The following is a 24,359-nucleotide window of genomic DNA, read 5'->3' as shown; positions in this document are numbered from 1 at the left end:
GGCGCTCACTTCATGGTGACTCAGGGTGAGCTTCTGCAAGCTAGAGGCCAGCTGATTTCAGCCATAACTATGCCTGTGCTGTATCATGAGGCAATCAATGACTCCAAAACAAAAGGGTACATCATGAAAGGTGAGTTTCAAAAAACCAAAACCAAGCAATGAAAATCACATTGCTCAGCATCAGCAGTGAAATAATTAGACATCTCTTCAGGATGGATTTATAGACTAGTACCATTCACAGGCAGAAGAAGAACTTGCTGGGGAGGATGCTCTATAAATGCAAAATTAGTAACAGTAGTCCTAAAAACAAAACTGAGTTGGGAAGCAGAGCCTGAAGAAGCACAGAAAAATGCACAGCTGCAATGAACAGACCAGATGTGGGCTGATCTAGGGTAACTCTTCCCAGAGTTTTATCCTTGCAGCAGGATGCTGGAATACTCTTTGGTCTTTGTGAATGAGGGTAGGCATGCCAGCATCTCCCTTGGTGCCTGCCTGCATTGAGGGCACAGAATAAAACAGGAAAAGAAGACAGCTTATGGGCATGCTTGGTCAGAACGAGATGGTATTTTAAAGCCAGGGGTGTCATTTTTGGTTACAACAAACCTCAAAACTCGAGAAAATGCCTTTGACAACTGGTGTCATAGTGTTGCTTGCTGTGAGAGAGGTTTCTGAATGTGCCCAAGGCAATGGGTCTCTTTGCATTGTCACATCCTCTCTTCTGCATACTGGAGGCTACTGAAATTCAGAGATAAAGAGCTAAAACAAGAGGATCACAAGTATTTATTCACAAATGAGCACCACCAGGCATTTCAGGTGGGATTTTGAGCCCCTGTGCCTGGCATGAAGCCCTGGCTGCCTGTTTTGCTCGGAGAACATTTGGCTTCTAACATATATGGGTCTAAACACTTGATTTTAAACCCGCCCACATCCCGACACGAGTGACACCCGTAGCTGTGGCCAGCACTTCAGTGGCCTCAGGGCTGGAGCGTAGGGAACAGTGGGTTGAGTGGGTGAGTGAACCCAGCCTGTGGAAAAGCCACCTCGTGCCTCAGTTTCCCCGTTTTTGTGACAATGTGAGGGGCTGCTGCGACCCCTCGGCGGGATGGTCTTGACCCGGCTGGCGGGCATCCGCGCCCGGGCACGGCTGTCGCCACTCCTCGGGAACCCCCACTGGGGCAGGGCTCGGGGAGCCTCCCCGGACCCGCGTTCTGCCCGGCGGGGCTGTGAAGCCGGGCGTTGTGGGGCGGCAGCCGAGTCCCCTGGATGCCCCTCAGCCTCCTGCTGCCTTCAAAGGCTGCCGAGGTCGCCGTGGGGCGCCGAGGGGCCGGCGGCGGGAGGGACGGGGGCACCGCCGAGGGGGCGGCGGGGAGCGGGCGGGGGCCGGGGAGGAGTCGGCCCCGGGGCGGGGGTCGGGCCGGGCCGGGGGTGGAGCCGCGGACTGGCGGGTCGGGGCGAGGGGGAGCCCTCCCCTTCCCTTCACGAGCGAGCCGGAGCCGGGGAAGGCGCCTCCGCAACTCCTCCTGCCCCGCCGGTGCCGCCCGCCGCCCGCAGCATGGTGAGAGGGGTCGCCGGGCGGGAAGTTCGGTGGCGGCGGCCGCCCCGCCGGCCCCGGCCCGGCCCGCGCTCACCGCCTCCCCGCTCCCTCTCTTGCAGATCTGGAAAACTCTCCCGTTGCTCTGCGCCCTGCTGGCCGCCGCCCGCCTGCGAGCCGAGGTAGGCGCGGGGCCCCGGCGGCGGGTCGGGGAATGGGACGGGACGGGTGGGGACAGCGGGGGCGCCGCGGCGCCCGCGGGGGAGCAGCCGGGACCAGGGAAAGTGGCAGCCGGGGCGGAGAGGGAAGTTGCGGGGCCGACGGGCGCCTCGGTGGGGCCAGGGGCTGTGTCCGCGCCGGGGCCGGACCCCTGCAACCCGCCACGGGGACGGGCTCCCCGGGGCAGCCCCCTTTCTCCCTCCCTCCTTTTCTCCATCCCTCCCTCCCTCTCTCCCGCGCGCTCTTTCCCTCGCTCTTCTTTTCTTCCTTTCTTTCATTGCAATGACATTGAAAACCTTTGAAAGCCCCCAGCTGCAAACCCCCCAGCTCTGTTGACAGAAAACAAACGGTGCCTGCATTCCCGGTTGCGGCGGCCTCCCTAAAAAGTGAAGTCAGAAACAAAATATTTGATAATTACGGCAGGGGAAATGTGGAAGTGATTTGAGGAAAATGAACTCAAGCTGGGCTGGGAAGGGAGGCCGAGCCTGCCTTCCGAGGAAAGCGGTCCCTCTTGGGAGGCAGCTCGTCCTCCCTCCCTGCATTTTTTCTCCCTACATATTTCTCCCAGATGGTGAGACCCACCCTAGAGCATCGCAATTTGGCTCCACGAAAAAAAAAAAAATTAGGCATAAACACGTCTGGTTCCCTCTTTTTCTGCCTCCCACCCATGGACTGTGCTGCCCGGGTTACAGTAAAGAATGGGATTTAGGATGAAGCCCATCGCTGTTGCTCTCTGTCCCTGAGCAAAGCTCTTTGTGAACTCCCTGCAACGGCCAGGTGAGGAGCAGAGATGATACAGGGTGGTTGTTAGCCAACGCTCTTGGGCTCTGGTTGCTGCTGTCATGAAAACCAAGGGGAGCGGGAATGAGCTGTAGTACGGACCAGCATTTCACATCTGCCTGTACATGATAATATTGTAATACACATTCTTCCCATAGCATGACATACTTACCTAGTGAGTGTTTCCATGCATCCCCTCCAACACTGTCCTGAATAAGCTAAATCGTGTTTATTCATTTTCTTAGGAACCCTAAATAAATTATACTCAGCTCTGGTCAATATGCACCAACACTTCTGTAGGAAGGAGGTGCACAGCATAAGAAAAATTATAATAAGAGCTAAATAATGATGACATTGGTCTGAGTAAAGCCTATTGGGATCCGTAATCCAGAGAAACAGCCAAAATATGTTTGGTCCTGCACTTGTGATTTCATTGGTGTCACTAACATCGTCGAAGTGCTAAATCCTGCTTTTTGCCTAATGTTCTCTAATTTGTAGTACCTGGATAGCTTCCCAGACATAAGTACTGTCATGTCTCTGTGTCTCACCTGCAAACTGAAAGTAAGAAAAAATGTACAGCCATCATGTTCAAAACTTGGTTTTAAAGGCCTGTTCATGCTTGAGTGAATAAATGAATTATTATGACTGGTTTCAGAGATAATGGCCCAAGTGGCAAACCAGTGAATGTTTTGGTTTGATTCCAGTCTAAGTTCAGGAAAACTTGAGACTGATGACTGAGGTCTGTGTCTGGTTTCAGGGAAAATGGACACTTCAGGCCACTTTTGTTTTGGGGTTCAGTTTGATTGCTCTTTGCTAGTAGCTGCCAAGCAGTGAATATCACCTCAGTCGTGGGTAGCATCCCATCCTCTGGGATATTTAGCCCTTCTAGGGAGTGGGCTATGCTTGAAGGTGGGCTGCTTGTAATTCAGAGACAGCTTTGATGGTTACCCGCTTCTAAATGTTTCTTGTTACTACTCTACTGCATCACTGGCATTCAGTGAGATTAGTGTGACATTTTCCTGTGTGGTTTTCCCTTTCCAGATTTTGGAAGCGATAACCCTCTCTATGCCTTCTGTTTCTGCTGCAGCTTGCACTTTGTCCCTTTCAGTACATTCAGAATATTAACACTGAGCCTTAAGCTTCTAATCCTTTTGTTAGCAAAACTCTGAAATGTACTGGGGTTCTTGTACAACATTCATTTCTACAACATTGTTAGGTGCATAATTAGAGTCTTTAAGGAAAGAAAGAGATTGCTTCAGTAAATGTTCCTGGCATAACTTCATGCAGACTGGAAAATCTGAGGCGTGCCAGAACTTTGGAGCTTTTCTTGGCCTGGTTCAGTAATAGTCACAAGAGCAATAGACGGTGAACTGTACTCCTCGGATGGAGGCCAGCCACCAGCTTCAGACAGCCCCTTTTATCTCTCTTTTCCTGGGTCAGACTCAATGAGGTGGCTGTTCACTCGTATTAACAGGGATACTGCAGATGTGAAGTTACTCGTATTCTCAGCTGGGGCTCCCAAAGCATATGGAGTGATTTTTGGGAAGCATCCATCACAATAGAGGAAAAGGGAGAGGCTTGAAATGTCTGTTGAATGTATTTAAAGTCAATCAGTTGTTCACTTTCTGCTGGAGTAAGTTACCTAGTTAGCACTGGAGAGGAGTCCAGGTGCTATTTGGCTTTGCCCATAGAGGTCTGAAGGGTGGTGTGTGGGACCGCTTTCGTACCAGCATCATTCTGTGTCCCACCAGGTTACTTGTTTCACAATAAGAGTGGGGGGTTTTCTTGTTTTCATTTTCACTTAAACCTCATTCAGAATCTTTGAGAAAGATATTTTCACCATGAATTTTAGATGTTAGCAAAGGGGTTTATGCCAGCATGAGTATATTGGTGTGAGCTGTGGATACAAGTCCTTTCTTGAATCCAGCCTTGCCAAGAAGAGAGGTCACTGACCTGGCCTGCCTTCTGCTCCTTTTTTTGGCCATTCAAAATAATCTCTGGGGCCTGTAGCTGTTCTTCTGAACTATCCTTAACCCATTTCTGGCCAAATGAGCCAGCCTTTGGAAAGAGTTATGTGTAAATGGTTTGATCTGACTTGTCTCATTTTGGCTAAAAAGGGCAAGCGGAGGAAGACAAGCGACTCCCCTCTTGTGAGGAGATGTACAGACAGATCTGAGGCACTCTAACCCCTGAGCAACACAGTGGTGACAAATATCTGGAGGCAGATTCACAACCGTTTCTAAAAGCATGGTGTTTGCAGTGTCTACATCTGTTGTAACCTTGGGATGATTTTTTTTCACCTGACCTGTGTTTCCCTTGATGGAATTTTTCTATATGAAAAGCTGAAAAGGGATGTTAAGGGGAGAGAGAAGGCAGAGGTTTCTGTTTGCTTAACTCACCTAAGTGCTTCCTCTTGATCTGACTTGGCTGCTTTTTCATGTAAGGAAAGCAAGTCTTCACCCTTTCCAAGACTTGTGCCCTTTGCCAGCAGAGTACTTGTGTGCACCAGGGGATTTGGAGCTGGGAATTCAGATGATCTTCACAGGACTTGGTGTACTTCCTCTCTCTGGGTTGTTCACACAGTGTAGCCAGCATCAGGAGTTTGCCTTGGTCAACTTTTCCCCCGTTTTTGCAATGGACAAAACCTAAAAACTGATGTCTTAATAAAGGAAATGGATTAAATTTAAATTGAGATCCTTCTGTAGTTGCATAGACGTATTTGGCTCTGAAACCATCATTTTAAGAATTTTGCCTTTTGACATTAAATGATAGAGACTTTATGAGTAGTTCAGCCCTGCTTTCACTGATAATTCAGCCAGGACAGTGGACAGCAAAAGCCAGCATGGTGACAATGATGTGGGTAACTCAGGCTGTTTTTAATAGGCACTGGCTTTGAGCAATACAACCTAGTAGTAACACATTCATAAAATAATATAATAAAAGTGACTTCCCAGGTGTAGTCTAGCAATCACATCTTCAGTGGAAGGAAAGATTGCATCCATTTTTTCTCCTTGAGCTGGTTTTGGAGTGATAGGTGTCTTCCTTCTTGAAATCCTTCCCTTGAGTGCCAGATCAGGCGTTGCTGTAATTGCATCTCAAGACAATACGCACCTTTTAAATGGGAAGGCAGGGAAGAGGTGATTCTTTCCTGGGAGCACGGCAAAGGCTCATCAGTGCAAAGCCTATTTTTTTTTAAGGTTCGTGCTGTGCCACCAGGCAGCTGCTGCGCTGCAGATGTCCCAGGAGTTGGAGTCTGTGAGATGGACCAAGCAGTTCTGTCCGAGGCACCTCATTGTGCTGAAGTCACTGGCCAAATGCCCCGTGTAGGAGTGTTTAAACAACCTCCCCGGCTGTTCTGAAGGGGCTGTAACCTCTGAGCAGCAGCATGTGTGGCAGAGTTCTGTAGCAGACACGATGTCGTGTATCACTTACATGTGCGTGGCACCCAAATGCTGCTTCTCAGATGGAGCTGCTGTCAGAGCCGAGCTGCTTTGTGCGAACGCGCCCGCGGCTGAGTGAATGACTTTATCTGCCGGAGTGCAAATTCCTTGCCGGTAATTAACAGGGGGCTGCTGCTGGGGGCTGCCGAGGAGGCAGCTCTGCTCCCAGCATAGGAGGAAGGGACTGCCTGAGTCTCCTGTTGCATTTTCCAGCTGCTGTTATTGGTACAGCTGCTTACCCATCGGGAGGCTTCGGGACACCTTTGATCTTTCTTGTGTGGTGTTACATGAGCTGGGGAGTGTTTCTCTTTGTACAGAAGAGAGTTTGTCACGAATCTCAGCCAGATGTCTCTTCCCAGACTGATGAGACTCCCATTAACCAGTCTGTGTTTCCGCCACATATCTTGTGAGCTAGATGAGATTGGTTCTCAGAAATGCCTTGTTTACCTGGGTTGCATCTATCTTTGCAGGGAGGTTGGCTTCTGCTCTACTGTGATAGCTATGCTAATCTGTGAATAAACAGCATTTCCTTGGAGAGATTTATCTCTCACAGCGTGGTCTCTGAGTTTAGCAAGCAAAAAAGAGTAGCCTGCTGTTGTGATGTGAAGCGTACTTCCTTCTACAGCTGCATCTGGGTGGTAGACAAGGGGTTATACACATTTGGACTTTACCAGGGGTTGTAGGTTTTGCCACAACTGTGTACTGTTAGGTGTGAGCTGGTTAGAGCAGGGTTGTATTTGCTCTCAACTGTGGGATTCTGATTGCAAATCCTCGGCAGTAAATAAACAAATAGCTGATAAACAAGTCTGGAGCTTCAATGCTCCGTTAAAGCGCAGATAACTGTAGCACAAGCAGCAACTGTGTGGCATTTTCTTGCTACTTTTTCTCAAATGTGTTTCAGTACTGATCTGGGCTGAAGACACCAGGCAGCAGTAATGAGCGGCTCTCCCTTCTCTGCCTTGCAAACTACCTACCCCCAAGTGAAGTTCATATAAGCTGCTGTGAAATTTTGCTGCTGTGCTGTAGTTATGTCTCTTATTACAGTGTTCCTCTTGGTTTTGGCATGGGCCCTGTGGTTGCTTGGGGCAGTTGTTTAGATGAAGGCTGCCTGTAAGAGTTGAAGAAAAGCAAATTCATGCTCCAGTCTGCAAATGTGGAATTTCTTGCAGATGTCTGCACCTTGTTTGGAGTGCATCAGGAGGCCTATAAGCTAGAAAAAAAACTGGAGGCTCCTCTTGGACAAATACCTTGGAAAGAGCAAAGGATTTGGGGTGGATGACTGGAGAGGAGTTTAGTATCTTAACTTCAGCTGGAAGTGAATTCCATATTTCCACTGTTTGACAGCTAAACAGTGTTTTCCTTGGCTGTACCCTCTCAACTGCTGTCCCAGAGATGGACCTCTAACCACTTTCTCAAAATACCTTAATGCTGTGTAATGGACCCCATAGAACCCAGCTTTTCTTGTTCCTTCTCCTTAGTCCTTCCCTTTTCTACTGCAAAGACCAGCAAACCAGCCTGAAGGGACAATGGAGAGAAATAGATAAAAGCACCAAGACAGAGCCACTGTGTTTCATTTACAGGAATAGTGGATTTGCTCACCTTATGCTCCAAGCATAGAAGGGCTGTTTGGACAGCTTTTGTTATCCACTGCTGGTTGTCCCTAGCCAGTACGTGTTCCTTCTGATCCATCTCTGCTTCTTGCTTAGAATCCTGAGACAGGATCAAGAGACCTTGGGAATATGAATGCTGGTAGAGCTTCCAGTGCTTAATCAGCTTCTTCCCAACAATGAAAGTTTTCAAGAAACAGCGATTTGAAGATTGCTTCATAGTCAGAAACAAATTCTTTAGTTTTGTACCTGTGAGGAGACCTAGAGAGGTCATGGAAAGATTTGCTGTGGAGGTACCTATGGCAGTAGTATGACTCAAACCTGAAAGGGTCTTAAGTCCTACAAGTCACAGGAGGGGAGCAGAGGATGTTAAAGTCTTTGATAAGAGGGAAGCAAGAGTGGAGTGACAGGAGAGAGCTGGCAAAAGCACCTGCCTCTGATGGAGAGATATATTGGTGAACCTTGTCCTAATGAAGGAGCCCAGAGCCTGTGTGTACTTCCTGCCATCAGAAATGCTATCCTTGCCTGCCTTTTTCTTGTTACCCTGCTGCAATGGTGAGATATTTTGGGGCTTGAGTGTCAGAGAGGCAGAACAAGGAATTTCTGCCCATCCACCAGGATGGGCTTTGGCAGGCACTGGCCAGCTGATAAGCTGGCCTCTGGCGCTGCGTTGTCCAGGGATGGTTTTGACAGCAGAGCCTGCTGTTTTCCCAACAATGGATCAATCTGGAGGACTGTTCCTGGGAAGGTGCCCCTCCATGCTAGAGCAACCTCTGCCATTTAAGCACTGGTAATTTTAGCCTGAAGGCAAGAGCTTTCCTTCTGCATGATGTAACTCCTTGCATATGTACTTCTTGCTGCTCTGGGACCTTCTTTCCCCTCCCGGTTTTGGCTGCATTTTCATGTTTATGTTCAAGGAAGCGTAAGTATGAGGGATTGGAATTGTTGTCTCATTTCCTATATGTAGAAGGAAGCGATTTCATTGGGGAATTTATGCAATGTCTGGATCATTTAGTTGTCTGGGTGAGTAAAATTCCTCAGGGATAACTGTAAAGGTTGTGACCGAGCTCTGGTCTGCAGTTTGTGCATTCAAACTCAGAGCTCTGGAAGATGAAGGTGGCAAGGGACCAAGCATTCATGTGGGAGGCATTGCCTTCAGCTTGGCAGAAAAGCCGCAGTGTTCCTGTGTGAGGACAGGGTGTTTGCTCCACGATGCAAGCTCTGGGGTATTACAGTCCTAAGACAATGAATGCCACATGAGTAGTGTCAGGCTAATCTTCTGGCAGTTCTTTCCCTTTCCAATTGCCCTCTGGATGGATCATGGAGAAGTCAGGTTGCAGCAGAGGCTCAGTTTCTCACAAAACTTTTTTTCTGTCATCCCCAAGACTGGGGCTTGGACCCCTTTGTAGAGGATGATGTGTAAGGGTAAAGGAGGAGCAGGTTAAGCAGGGAGTACTTCTATATTCTTTCTTGTTCAGAAAAACAGGCTGTTTTTTCTACAAGATATTACTTCATGCCCTGGAATTAGTAGCTGCTTGTACAAACCATAGCCATTAGTGTCTTGTTAAATCCAGTTTTACACATCTCTGACAAGAGATGCCCCCCTTCCTGTTCTCTGAAAAATGATACTAGGCTCTGGAAAATCTCAGAGTTAGTAAGTTTATCTTCACAGTCCTCTTCTGTGAGCAAGTAAACCAATAATTTTTTTATTCTGTCCCAACGGTCCTAATTACACCCCCGTGTTCAGTGATAATCAGCGCCTCCCCCATTATCTCCACCTTGTACACGTAGCCAGTTTGTGGGACCCCTCAGCTCAGTGCTTAGCATGCCTCTTTTCATCTCCTTGTAGCTCCCCTCCTCCTGTCAATGCAGGAAAAGAAACAGATGTATGCGATCTGATTCTCTCTTTGGTGTCCCCTTTGAACCTTCTCAAGCAACTTTTAAACTGAAAAGGCAGTTTCAGTCATGTTTAGTGAAGCATGTTAATTTCCTACAGGATACAGTGTTGCTATAAGTTTGGTAAAAGTAGGCGCGGTGCTACAGTACTTACTGCCTTAGCCGCGGGAAAAGCTTGAGTGTGAGATCAGCTTCTGCTGCTGGCCAGAGAAGCAATTTATGAGCGTTCCCCAGTGATTATAGTTCATACCTTTATATCCACTAAATGCCATCAACCTCAAGACAGGAATCTGCGGGAAGCAGTTTGTAGAACAACTTACTGTTGCTCAACTTTGAACTCGGTGCTTTGTCTTCTCCTCTTAGGCGCTCAGAGCTGTGTGCAGTCCCCCAGGAGGGTGTCATGGAGGAAACTGAGCCTAAGCATAGCTAATCAGGGGGCACAAAATGTGGTTTGTTAAACCTCGTGTGCACCCACACCCATGTGCACAGAGCCACTGTGCCTAGTCCTGTTACTTGCTGGTAACTCCTGCAACCCAGACCTGGGATGGGAGAACGGAGGATGTAGCAAAATTTGCAGTCGATGTGGATTTCCTGTCTTGCTGGGTGAGTGTTAAATCTCACTGTGGTATGTGAAAAGCTTGAACTCACACAGTGCCAGCACCGTGCCTGGGCTGCTCCTGGCTTTGTGCACGCGAAAACCGAAAGAGATGGGAGAACAGCTGGATGTTAACACCTCCTCACAAATCACTGCCAAGATCTTCTGCAGTGCAGCAGCGCACATCCAGATGCTGGGGTGAGTTAGGCCATCCTGGCTGCAGATGCAAGGTCAACAGTAAACTAGCATTAAACAGAGCAAACTATTTGAGGTTTGGGTGTTTTGGTTTTGTTTCAGGTTAATATTTATTTGCTGTGGGGTTTTGGCAGGGTGGAAGGACTACAGCAGACTCTGAGCATCTGTGGTTCAAACACTTTCAGAGCCTGTGGGCATCGAGAAAATGCAAACAGACACTTTGCAGAACAATTTGTCCTCACTCTTAGCATGATGCCATGATTTGTATGTAGGCTTTGGGCAAGGCATCCTATTCCTCCAAAATGAGGTGCTTACATCTGTAAGACAAGGATAACGATGGTGCTGTGCCTCATGGCAAGGTTTATAAAGCTGAATGCACTCCTGTTAAGAAAAGTTTAAACGCTCTCATGTAGAAGGTGCAGCAGGCATTGCCAAGGATCATTTTCCTTCCCAGCAATGATAACAATAGTAAGAAAAATGGAGACAAAACGTAGACCAGAGGGTGATATAGCAGTTTTTTGCCAGCCAGTAAAGATGTGCAAAAAGGGCTTAATATGGGCCACCTTCAAGGTGTGAGCCAATGGTTCACAGATGGAAAAGAGGTGGTTGAATGTTTTGATGAAGCCAGAGGGAGTAAGAAGCCAGTCATAATGTGGGAGAGCTGGGGTGTCTCAGAGGGAATTGCACTTCTGGGATGTATTTGCTCTTGCAAGAAAGCAGTAAGCACCTCTCCATCCCCTTATACCTCAGAGGAAAAAAACTAGAGCTGTAAGGGGAGCACTTGACATTATGACAATGTAGATTTCCCAGTCTTCTGGTTCACCAGAGAACCTTACACAGGGCATAGTCCCTTGCTTTCCCTGACAGGTCTGCCAGAGGTTGACAAAGGAGAGAAGATGGGTTAGTTATTTCCATTGGTAGTCATGGAAACTAATGGAAATGACTCTTCTTTCTTCTTTTTTTTTTTTTTTGTCTGTCCGTTGTATATGAAGATTTTGTTAAAACAACTAGGAAGCATTCTTTTTTTCTTTCTCTGTCTCTCTCTCTCTCTCTCTCTTGTTTTTAACACTTTAATTACTACTTCTGCTCTTCAAAAGTATTTTGTTGGCAGAATTTTCCTAGGCAAGTTTTTGAATACTATAAAGTTTGTATTGGGGATGAACATCTGAAGTAGGGCAGCTGCCGGTCAGTTCTGTGTGCTGAGCTGCTTTCCACTCTGACAGCTTCTGCAGGGTACCCATGGGACCATTTCCTCACCAAAAGGCTTAAAAGTAAGATGGCATGTATCCTGAGTGTTCTGTTTCCCATGTAAATGGTAAGCAGATGATTAGCTACTCTGAAAAACCACAAGCTGGATGAAAGGGGGATGATAACGCCAATTTATCAGACACTGAGTTGTCAGCTTGCTGACATAGTGATGGTAAAGATCTTAGAGAATTTCAGATTAGAGGTGTGGGTGTAACACAATGTATTATTATTGCTATTTCATGTAAACATCAGAATATCTTGTTGCTAAAAATATGACTGTCTACCAACTCCACTGACACTAAAAGGGGCTATTTTCCCCATAGATTAGTAGATGGTGAAACCAGAAGGAGCTATTGTGCTTTAGTTCTGCCCTCTTGCACAATACAGCCCATATATCTAGTTTTTTTTATTAATTCCATTTGCTCTGGACTCTACAATGTGTCTTAAAAACATCTAGTCTTGATTAAGTAATTACTACAAATGGAAAATACCACTGTGTTTGGTATGTTGCTGCAGTGGTTAATTACCCACATGCTGTTACACCTCATTTCTGGCTTGCATTTGTCTAGTCTTGATCTACAGATGCTGAATCTTCTGTTTAATCCACTAAACAGAAGAAGCCTTCAGTCCAGTGCGTCTCTTCCCCACTGCTGTAACTGTGGTCTGTACAAGGACTGCTCCCAGTCCTGTCTTTGGCAAACTGAACAGTCTGAGCTCCTCAAGCCATATCTGGCAAGGTTAGTTTCCTAACCTCTTGCTCAGTACTGGGTCTCCATGCAGTGCATCCCTTTGCCAGGGTGTTAGTGCTCCCTCACTCTGATGACAGGGCACCTCTTTGTGCTTGTTACTGGGAATCTATGAATACTGGGCAATGTAAATTGTGAAAAGAAGGAAGGCAAAACCACTATGAGCCCTACTAGGGAGTTTATACACATTAATACACACCCCATCAGGAAGCACGGCTGGTGAAGTTTTCCCAGTGGGGGTGCTCCCTTAGTACACAAATGTGCTGTTGTTGTTACCAGCTAAAGCCTTGGATTTGAGTTCCCTGAAATACATGCTTAAGTTAAAGGTCACTATTTGGAGGGCTTTCTGACCCTCTTAACTTCACAGGTGAGATTTGACTGGTCTGGGGGCCAGGAGGTGTGCTCAGCCCAGCTTGTGTCCTGTAGGAGGCAAGCAGCCGAACTGCAGCACCTCAGCCAGATGGAGCTTGTCCTCAGGCAGCCTCAGCTGAAGCTTGCTGGGGCTCCTGTGCTCCCCAGCCAGTGCCCTGAGCACAGCCTCTCTTTGTCTTTAACTTTTGTCCTTAAGTAGGGATGTTGGACTTTTTTCTCCTCTGAGAGAAAGTGGAAAGCTGGCTGTGTTTCTTGGCCTCAGGTCCCTTCCAGTTCACATCTTGGAAAAACTAAATGGGTGAGGCTAAAGGTTTGTGCTTTCACAGCTTTAAGGCATCTTCCTGCATGGCAGCCTTTACTGGGCAGCAGAGGCAGTCAGATAAAGCAAGCTCATGCACTTTTTCTGTGGGCAAGCTAGTTAGAAGTCTTTTTGTGCCAGTGATGAGAGGTGAAAGGAGATAGTTCCATTTCTTGAGGTGATGCTTTCACCCTGTGCTCTCCTGCAAGCTTGAAACTAATTTTTAATAAAAGTCTGGCAAGATACAACAAAGCTCTGTTTCTCAGGGCTGTGATTTTTAGACTTGTAGCCACTCTTCCTTCAGACATGCATCTAAAGAAGTGGTTACAGAGCGTGTGAGTTGCTCTGCCTGTGAGCTGCCCTGAAGAAAGATGACCATTTCCTGTGCTGCTTTGTCTTTGTGCTCCCTCTTCTTTTTTCTCTGCCCTTAGGCAGCTGAAAACTGAACTCTGCCCCCAGGATGACTCTAGATGTTTGGAATGAGGGTGAGCATAGTTTTTAATTTTTTGTCTTTACAGACATGAGAGAAAACATTGGAAAATGGAGCATAGGGAGTGCAAAAGAGGTGCCCTCCCTCTCTGCCCCATCACATTCTCTACAGCCCCTGTGACAGAAGCCCTTTGCTGGCTGCTTTGTCTTTTGGATGCAGGAGAGCCTTCATGCTTTTTCAGAGAAGCTGTGGTCTGTCCCCATGGTTCCTCTCACATAAAATCTCTCCTTCAGAGCTTCCAGCAGCATGCAGGTGAGGGGGGATTTCCACCTCCCCACAGGACATTTGTCCACAGTCCCCTGCTGGAATGGGGATCTTGTTAAGTGTTCATTTATTGCAGAGGCAAATTCCAGAGGACGCTAGGTGATGCACTCAAGGACACAAGGTGCCATGACTGAAGGGTGAATGCAGAAGCATTTGTCAGTTTAATTCTGTGTGAGAAGGGCTTTGTGTCCTTGCTCATACTCCTGCAGCAAATGGCAGGATAGTGTCATGGAACAACTGCAGTTGTTGGTGGAAGGTGAGGATGGGCTTACCTGGCAGGACTCGCAAGGCTTCCCACAGACTTCCCATGTGGTATTGGATTAGTGCTGAAGATAGATAATGTATCTAACATTCATGGAGAGCAGGGGAGTTAGTCTCCTAAATGATGATAATGGTATGAGCCTACTTCAAGGTGGGTGTTTTGGTAGAATTTTTCTCACACATCCTGTGTCAGCATGTAAGATTCTTGAAGAAGAGCTTTCTACCCCATGACCACATTTAGGTGATAATGCAGTGCAGTTCATGCCTGCTTTCAGGAAGCAGCTATCTGACACAGCAGTGGAGAGTGTGCATACAGCTTTCATACCTAGGCCTGTTTGTTTAGCCAGCAGGTGTTCACACAGTAAGTACCAGGAGTCCCAAATTAGGTCCTTTCAGCCTCTGTCCCATCCAGCAGCATTATGTGTTCCTAAGAGGTTGTTGAAAGCATTAGGATGTCATGGGGAGGAGTGCCCATATTTGCATCATTATTTTTTATAGGATTTAGCTGTTAAAAGACAGGCACACTGCATACTGCTGGCTGGGGTCCCAGTGTTATTATAGTCTGATCTCTCTGTGGCTGAATGGCTTCTGACAGGGAAGTGGGGAGGGGAGGAATTAAAATGTCTTGGCTCAGATGAAGATACAAAACTCAGGTAAGAAGAAGAAGCATGGTGAAGTCCATCTATGGAGTATGCAGAGGTGTAAAGCATGTGTTTCACAAACTATTGCTTGGTGTGTTTGATGACATATGAGAAGGTGGAGGAGCAAGATTTAATGGAACATTGATGTGACTGGAAGAACAGCATCTCGTATAGCAGGGCTATGCTGGCATCCTGGCATTTTGGAGGATATGAGGCTCATGAAAGTCAATTGTATTTTGCTGTAACAAAGGACTTGGAGGATTAGGCTTGGACAGCTGAAGTGCAGTGTGGCCATGGCTGCCTGCAGCGGCCTTTGGCTGAGATTGCCATCGCGCAGCAGAGATGACTGGACAGGTCATGGAGCATGTCCTGCAGTGCTTATGGCACAGTGTGCACTGGTAACTGAACGTGGGGTAGTTTTCCCATGGGAGATGAAGCAGAGAGCTGCAGCGCCTCAGCAGGAACTGCTCCACAACCAGTTGGGATACCTTTGCTGTATTCATTGCTAAAGGGGAGAAGGAAGCAGCTGCAAACAGTGCCCCTTTAGAGACTTGATTTTCATCCACACCCTGGACTTTATGTTGCTGACAGAAAGGCTTCTTGTATAAAGGTTCACTGCTGTGACTGGACTGTGTTTGTGTATGTGTTTCACAGTGTCAGGGCTGCCAAGGGCAAGAGCGAGTAAGACATGCATGGGTAAGGGGTGTGGTTCACCCAGTAAGTGAGAATTGGTGTCAAGGCCTCATGAGTGAGAGGTTTTTGAAGACCAGCACCAATGTGGAAGACATTCATGTTCACGGTAAGATACTTAGCCACTCTTTGGTGAGTTACTGTATTGAAGTGGCTCAGGTGCTGGAGCATTTAAAATACAAGGAGGAACACAGAGCCAGCAGCTGGATTTGCCTGGCTGTGATGAAGTTGTTGGGTGTTATGATTGCAGTAAATCTTTCATTATTTAAGATTAAGATTAATCTAAGATTATTTGCTGTATCTTGCTCTTGCCATAGGCTAAAGGAGCACACACACACCATCCCTTCAGCTTACTTTCTAGGGCTTGTATCTTACCTGTGGCTGACCTGAAGTGCCTACACCCTGAGAGGGTCTGGGTGTTTGGTAGGGAAGGACTGGGGCAAGACTTTGGACTTTGCAAGTTTTATTTTAGGAGCAAGAGTTCTGGGGCAAGACTTTGGACTTGGCAAGTTTTATTCTAGGAGCAAGAATTCTGGGGATAGACTTTGGACTTGGCAAGTTTTATTCCAGGAGCGCTGTTAGACCTTCAGTAAGGAGCTTTTGAGGCTTCTTTGGGTAGTGGGGTTTTGTCCTGGTTTAGGGCAAATTTGGGAGAGAATCCCCAAAAAGGGCTTCTCCAGAAAACAAACCCACACAACCCCTCCCCCCAGTCGGTTCGGGAAGAATTCCTCGGAGAGAAGTGGAAAGAACAAGCACAGCACCCCCCGGCACACAAAATGAACAATACTGGATGACACCACTCTTTCACCGCTCTGAAAAAGATGACAAATTCGGAAAGTCTCTCCTGGGGGTGGTCGCTGTTATCAGTCCCTCCGGCGCTGGGGCAGCTGCTGCAGCCACAAGATGCAAACTCTCTCTCGGTGTTTCCCAGATCCCAGTCCGGAGCAGTCGGCAGGTCCAAACAGAAGAGGGGAAACAGTCCAGGAAGGAATTTGGACTGTTTATCTAAATTAACTAATGAGAAGAGGGGAAAAAAGCAAAGCAGAAGCAAGAGCAAAAGCAAAAAGCAGGGCCAAAAGCAAAAAAACCATCACTATGTAGTGTGCTATCTGTAGGTCTCGCCGAGTGGCTGATAAGAGGCCCAAAACAAAACTTTCACTCTGCCAGTCTTAAAGGCACAGAACATAATATCCAGCATAAATTACACACACCAATGGGGATAACAGCATCCTAACGTCACCCTAGGACAGGTTTTTTCAGTGGGTGTTTTTGGTTTTGTTTGTTTGCTTGTTTTCAGGTTATCTCAAACTGAGCTAACCTAAGTTACTGAGGAGCTGAAAAGTAAGATTGGCTTTCTTTCCAAAACAAACCAAGAACTCAAAATGTTCCTTGTTGAGTTCCTGAACCTTTTGTTGCACAGTATTCGACTTTCATTAATTGCAAAACTTCCAGATAGCCTGCAGCACTTTACATTGGTTAATTGTGGCTCAATACAGTGCTACAGTATCACATGCTATTTCTAAAATAATTTTGGGTGAAGTTGATCACGTTGTCTTGTAACATTTCCTACAGTTTGCACATTAGTATGGGTGGTGTCTAGTGTAGCTTTGTTTAACAAAGCTACAAGTGGGACAATCCAGTACATGAGATTTAAATCTACAATACACTATATGTACTTTTAAGGTTTTTTTCTCAGTATTCAAAGGCTACCAGTGATTTCCTGGCATGCTTAGTCAAAACTGGCTCCAGGGACATATTTTTAATAAATGCTTTGGGTGTGTGAATTTCCTGGGTTTTCTTAAATCTTTGTCAAAAAAGAAAACCTATTGTCCCTTCTAAATTTCCTATCTTAATTTTTTTCAGTACATTGCATTTTATGTCTGAAATCTGCTCTTAATAGGAGTAGAGGGTCTTGCATTGGAAATTGTGAAAATAGACTGCTTCTACATTCAGGTGATGTCATTACTGGAGGGGAGCCCTGATAGGGGGGAAGGTGGTGTCAGTAGTGCAGGTATTAGGGTCAGGAGGGCTTCCTTATACCCAGTTAGGCTGTGGAGGATGCTCCTACTTTTACAGTGACTCTGAGCTGGTGAGAGCATGAGCAGTGCTGATAACTCTGGCAGACCTGGCTTTATCTTTTGCACCTATAGCTCCCTGCCCCCATAGGGAGCAGTAGATAGCCAAACCAACCTTTCCAACAGCAAAGAATGCTACATCAACTTCTGTAGAATAAACATCTTTCTTTAGTTCTTTAGCCCCTTTATTTGCCTCTTCTTTCAAGTCTCTTCTAAGCCCTTCATGACAAGGAATACATTTTGTTCTGTTCTTATCTGTTGTTTCCCTCCTTCAGTGTACAGTCTGGGATCTCACCAATTATCAGCAATGCAGTCTAATATGCTGGGCTGCAAACTGTAGTGGCTGAGGCACAAGCATGTATTTCTTTCTGCTGACTTTATTAGAGGAGCAGTAAATTCTGGCTAGCCAACGAGGTGGACAGCCAAGGCTGGCAGACAGCTGTGCAAGCTAATGTCTTAAACTGCTGCAGTTGGATTTGCCAGAGGCTGCCTTCTGAAACCTTTAGTCTGCCTCAGGTTTGTGTCTATCAGAGTTTATTTTTTCCCCTCAGAAAGTAATAGCAAAAATTGGCTTGTCTTCACTTGGGTTCTGCAGGAGAACCTACCATCCTACAGGGATATTTCCTCTCACCTCCCAGTGCAGCCCTGGCTGCAAATGAGCCACTTAATGTCATACATGGACTTTGCTATGGTTGTGGCAGAAGCTGGGGCTGTCCCATGCTTAATGAAGACTGCAAGAATAGTGTGACCTTCTCTTTAGTTACTCACTGCATTCATTAAATGGGACATTTTCTGTGGAATACCAAAATTGTTTATACTGCATTAAGCAAGGGAAGTTTGCCAAATATTTTATGCTTGTTTAACTTAAAATATGTCCAAACTAAGTGCGTTCCCCTGCCTTTGATTTGATTTTGATATAAAGTATGAAAAACACCAAGTTTCAGCCTGCCACACATGTCTCTGGTGTCTAGATAGTTCCACAAACACGGAGGTTTGTGGAGAAAGATTAACTCAGCCATTTCTGCATTGTTACAAAGGGAGAGTGTGGCCACTGCCCTCACTTTGTGGACCTGAGCTTTTCACATCAGAGGGGATATTTTCAGGCAGTGTTAGGCTGGTGCTGTGGGCTGGCTTTCCAGCGAGGCTGAAGGCTTTTGTTTCCTTTCTGTATCACTAAGCATTTCCAACCTCTGTGAATGTCAGGCTGTTTGGAGGAATGTTCTCCCCTGGCAGAAGAACTGAAGCAGATCAGATGATTTTTCTCTTTGAGGGAGGAGGTTAAAGGGAGGCATGCAAGGCTGGATACAAAAGGTAAAAAGGGGAATGTCAAAATTCACATGGTTCCCAGGAGGATGCAAAGCCAAGCTCAGATCATCAGCAGTGTCACCTCTGATTCAGGGAGTAGCAATTGGGAGCCCCAGTGGTTGAAAGCAAGGTTAGGGTTGTGTTTCCAAGCTGCATCACAGACACTCCCTCTGATTAGGGAGGCTACCAGAAATTCACGGTGTCTGGCTTCTTGCTGTTGTATGGGAAAACAGAGACACATAAAAAATGTTACCACTAAATGAGCAAGCAAAAAACCCCCATGGAAATAACCTGTCCCTAAGCCAACTGACCTGGCTTTGGTAATTGGAGATTTGCTGTCTGTGCAGAGATCTTGGCTTCTGCTGCCACTATAAACTTCTAGGTTTCTGGGACATTTCCCAAAGTCTGGCACAATCACCTTCATTGCTCAGGGAGGAATTGCTGACATGCAGGTACCCTTCACATCTGTGGGGGCCATTGCCTTGTCATGTATCTTTTTCTACCACCTTTGTTTTGCCTTTAATACCTCCCTATCCCATGTTCCTGAAATCGAAGGTGTAAATCTGTTGAGCTGCAGCTCCAGCTGCTGTGAAAACTTAATTTTTTTGGGGGGGAGATATATGCTGCTTTTGTGGCTGCTGGTATTGGGGAAGAAGACACTTGGGACCTGTAGTGCTGAGCCCTGGCTGCAGTTTGTTTGTTATTCCTCAATGTTTTTTTCTTCTGTGGTACAGAGCATCTCTAATTTTATTTTGCTGTCTGCTGCATCATCTATCTCAGCCCATTAGAGCATTTAAAATCATAAAATACCCTGAGTTGGAAAGGACCCACAAGGATCACTGAGTCCCACTCCTGGTCCTGCACAGGACACTCCAAGAGTCACACCATGTGCCCTAGAGCATTGTCCAAATACTTCTTGAACTCTGTCAGGCTTGGTGCTGTGTCCACTTCCCTGGGGAGCCTATTCCAGTGCTCAGCCACCCTCTGGGTGAAGAACCTTTTCCAAGTATCTAACCTTAATCTCCCGTGACACATTTTCATTCCATCCACTCAGGTGCTATCACTAGTAACCAGACTTTTTGCTGCTTAAATTGCTGCCTAATTACTTGAGCAGCTGTCAAACCTCTGTAAGGTAGGCTGTTACTCCATCTCTCTTGCTTTAATCAAAGACAAGCAAATAAAGTCATCACATCCTCTATCTTAGAGATGTGGTGACAACCACTGACTCTGTATGGTGAAGAGCACAGGGTTGTGCTTCTCTTTTGAGAAAATAAAACAAGAAAAGATGAAGGTCAGACATGACCTTTGTGCTTGGCTCCACAGTACGTGCTTACCCAGTAACTAAGAGGGAATTTTCATGAGTGGAGCAGCATTAGCTCAGCCATCTTCACAGGCAAAGGGTTTGCGGTAGCTGTGAATTCAGACTGCTGCAGTACTCATTCAGGCCCTGAGCTTCATCCCACTATGTGGTTCCCTGATGAGGAAACATAAAGCACCCACTGAGATCTGCTGCCACACAATACAGGTCCCAAGGGGACTCTAGTTCCAGGGGATGGTCATGCCCTACCTGCCACCTGCTTCTCTGTGCTCTCAGTCATGTCCTGAGCCTGCCTTTTCTACGAAAACCGTCTGCTGATTCAGTTCTTCACCCTTGTACCATTTGTTCTGTTTTCTTCTGGCCTCAGCCTTGCTGGCTGTAATGATGGATGACCTGGAAGGGAGATGTAGCCCCCCTGCCTTTCGTTTCATCACTCCTTGCTGTACCCCACACAGCAGATGCCTGTGAAATCCTGCAATCCCAGAAGAGAGCTCATTTGGCATTCCTGTTTAGCTCGTGTTTGAGCAACGTAATTTCGATCAGTGAGCTGTAAGGGGAAAGATTGTTCTCAGCAGAGACTGAAGTTTTAGAAGTAAAAAGGTGCTAGAACGGTCACTGTGTGTAAATTGGTGATTTCCACAAACACATACTAAATTGCTATGGTCCTTGAGATGTGGCTGTCTTCCCACAAGCAAGAGGCACCAGGCTGACTCTTCCACCAAATTCAGGCTCTTGCAGAGGTGCTGAGGTCTGCTCTGTGTTCTGAGCACAACTTTAACAATTCCTCAGACATGGACAAAACAACTTAATCTTGTTCTTAGAAACCATTGACCTTTTTCTGTTGACACTTTAAAAGGAAAAGTCACCCTGAGGCAAACTTCTGACATGGAAACATTTCAACCTGAGCAGTTCAGTGCTGGCAAAGTTCTCAGCAGTGGAAAAAATCTTTTCATAAGAGAAAGTGTCAGGCTGCTTTTAAGCATTGGGTGCTACCTGTTACACCCATAACAGTGTGGGTTCATTCAACAACACCTTGAATTCTGTGAACCTGCTGGCTCAGCTGCTTTCCATTCCTCAGAGGACCTTTAGAGGAGGTCAGGCTGTGAAGTACAAACCCAAGTAAAGTTGGAGGGGGATGAGAGCTGCTGTTTCATATACACAGCTTGGCATGTCTTTGTATTTTCCAGTCACAAGGATGTCTTGCAAATTCCAGATGTGTGGAAAATTATGCCTTTACCTTGGCCTTTACTACATTTCCCATCATGGTACTTGACTCCTTACAGGCTGTGGCTGAGATTCTGCCATGGCTTTGGCAATGTCTGCATTATTAAATTAAACATGCATGGGTTTGCCAACTGTGGGGCTAAGGGAGACCAAATGGCCAACATCTATGCTGTTAGACTGTCTTAGCTCTTACTTAGAGATGCTGCATGTGAATTACTTCTTGGTTACTGGGGGTCTGTGCTAACCCCTAAACCATGTCTGAGAACTTGCAGACCACACCATTGGCCCTATTCTCTGAGCTTGGACCTGGGGTTTTCCTGCTAGTGCCTGGCTCTCTTGAATCTCTCAGAGATACCTCTCTCAGAGGTAAGCCCAGCCTCTGAGCCCTGGGGCTCTGTGCCTGCCCCAAAACCATGCAGCTCCTCAATTTTTCCCTTTGTGGTGTTCAGGAGAGGATTGCGCTCTGTCAGCCCCTGATGGCTTCTCCTGCTGCCTCAGGGTATTCCTGTCCACAGCTGAACTTCAAGGAGCTTTGCTGGGATTAGCCTGGACGTGGAGGATTACTGAAATATCTGTGATATCTGTTAGGAATTCACTCCATTTAATTCTCTAAACTCTTCCTCCTTACTCCTGGGTTATCAGCCATAGCCATAGCCAAGGGGTTTGTTAGGAGCACCAGAAGGAAGATGAGCTGAGACTGATGAATTGACTTAGTTTATTGTGTGCTGTGGAGGAGTCTTCAGGTGGCTCCAGTCTCCAGTTCTGGTGACACAACTGCAAGCAGCTTAGAGGCAAAAGCTTGTGTACCACAGTTATCTGGCATATGGGTTGTGTCCCTGCTATGAAATCTTGTCTGTATTTCTGAGCAGTGGAGAGCTATGCAGTAAAATGAATCTCTCATGAAGGCTGGTCATCCCGCTATTTCTTCATGTAAAATTCCTTTACCAACAGCTTCAAGGACAATGCTGTATTGCTCAGACACTTAATGCTGTAGAATTTATATTGGGAAATAATATAATTGCATTTTTTTCATAACAAAGCCATTACACTGTCAAAAGCCTAATTTTCTGTTGCATTAGCTGACAGCCAGCAGAGATTGCTGGGAAAAGAAAGTGCTTAGCTTAACCTAAATTTCTTGCTAGCAAGAAAAATGGAATGAAAACAAAATGAATTTATAATGAAATGGATTTATTTCTGGGCTTTCCTATTGTGCTGTTGTTTGCTTTCTTTGAGGGCATTTAGAGCTGATTAGCAGCCCTGGAGACAGAAGTCCATTATTTACCCAAAGAGCAGCCAAAAATGGAGAGACAACAATGCAGCTTTCCTCCCTCCCTTTTTCTCTATCCTCTGCATCCCAAAACAAGCCTCAAATTTGCCCAGAAGGAGCATTCTTCATCAAAGAGAGGACAGCTAAGTCTGTGTGGTCTGCTGCCTTCTGTTGGAGATGCCAGCAGAGGATTTGCTGGAGGTCTCCAGTTCCTCAGGGTCAGGTCCCTGTGCTGGGGAGAAGCATGGAATGCCTTGCCTGGACTGTGGGAGCCAAAGGGCTGGCAAGGGTCTCTGAATCCATCTGTGCTTAACCAGCCTTCTGGGAAGTAGGATTACAAGGGCTGTTCAAGGAACAAGGAGGATGAACATGTGGTCTTGCTGAAGAGATTTTGCAAAAGCCTGCACAAAAAAATAAATTGTTTCTTTCCATGGAAATTAAAGCTAGGGGGGAAAAAGGAGAGAGCCAGATATGAGCTGGTCTATAGCAGCATCTCTACCCTCCTCCTCCTCCGTCCTGGGAATTGTTCCTGGAATCTCTGCATGCTCTATCTGTGGTGCATGGGCACTTAAATACCTGCAGAGATCCCGAGCATCCATGGCAATTGTTGCCTGTAGCGTGGCATTTTTAATTGCAGGTTTCGAGGCAATTACAAATCATTTGAAACATAGCCCTGGTTTATTGGAGAAGGTTTACAATGTGGGGAAAATCTGTCTTTTGTCTCCCAGCTGCCCATTGTGGTAACAGCATGGCCAATAATGGATATCAGCTCCAAAACAGTAGGGGATTTAGTTCTGGAGGTGGCTGTTCCCTCTCTGAAACAAAACTAGAGCTGCCTCATGTTGTTCGTTTGTTCCCAGACTATTGAAACCATGAGTAAACCCATTCTACTTTTTCTCCATCCCTAATCTCACATGTCACATCTTATACACAGGATTCTTTTACCCTGGAAGGAACAGGAATTTGATTATAATGGCTTACTGTCCTGATTAGAACCTTAGCTAAACTTGCACTGCAGTAAAAATAGTAAATTCAGGTTTGTAACCTTTCTTTGCCCTCTTCTGGCCATAAAATGGTGTTAAACTGCATATTTTCACCTCTGATTTGGCCTGTCCACCAGATTTCAATGCAATAGGAGATTTTGGATCTCATGTTTCTTTAAAAGTATTGTTGATAACAATCACAACAGAAATTACTTTTATAAAAGAGCATTATTTATTAAGTCAGACATCTGTTTTTGCTTTCTCTTTTCCTTCCTTATGCTGAGCAAGACAAGGGAATGAAATGCCAGGGAGGGAAATATGTTGTTTGAGTTAAAGTATAGAAGTCATATGCTTAGAGTAACAAAAGCACAGAATTTATTCATTCCTATGCCAGTGTGAATAAATATGGATGAATCAGCCATGAACACAGTCAGCCTTGACATTAGGGAAAGGTTTATAACTGTAAGACAGTTTTAAGACCAGGCTTTCAGTGGGTGTGAGACAGTCAAAATTAGCAGCCTTTAATCAGTGTCATGTAAATGGAGTTGCACAAAGAGGAAGTACAGGTAACATGGAGATGGACTTGGTGACTCCCAGCCCTGTATATGTCCCAGCTGTGTGATCCCATTGAAAGCAAGACTTGGTGATAGGGACTAGTGCTGGAGGGCAGGAGGAGCAGTGTGCTGGGAAAGTGGGCAAGGAAAGTCATCCGAACAGGCAGGGAGTGGCGGGCTGAAGTTCATCTTACTCCAAAGCATTAGAAAGATATCAAAGACTGTGACTGCCCAAGCACCTTGAGGAAATGAAGTTTCCACAAGGACAAAGTTACAGGAGTAAAAATCAATCATGAGAGGGAACGACACAGGACAGGAAGCAGACTACAGTTTGACAACACAGAGCAATGAGAGCTGCTG

At 46.3% G+C, this 24,359-nt stretch overlaps 1 protein-coding gene across 1 annotated transcript in view; it reads left to right on the top strand.

Moving 5' to 3' along the window:
* Positions 1-1,424: 1,424 nt before the first annotated feature.
* FSTL1 (follistatin like 1) overlaps positions 1,425-24,359 on the top strand; it is a 52,677-nt gene continuing 29,742 nt past the window's right edge. The window contains exons 1-2 of the mRNA XM_059838091.1: positions 1,425-1,555; positions 1,654-1,713. Coding sequence (XP_059694074.1) covers positions 1,553-1,555; positions 1,654-1,713 — 63 coding nt within the window. The 5' untranslated portion in view covers positions 1,425-1,552. The remainder of the gene's footprint in view (positions 1,556-1,653; positions 1,714-24,359) is intronic.

This window comes from Haemorhous mexicanus, chromosome 2 (assembly GCF_027477595.1).
Source record: "Haemorhous mexicanus isolate bHaeMex1 chromosome 2, bHaeMex1.pri, whole genome shotgun sequence".
NCBI classification, from domain to species: Eukaryota; Metazoa; Chordata; class Aves; order Passeriformes; family Fringillidae; genus Haemorhous; species Haemorhous mexicanus.
Note: the sequence above shows the minus strand (reverse complement) of the source record. Positions and strands in the feature narration are given on the sequence as shown.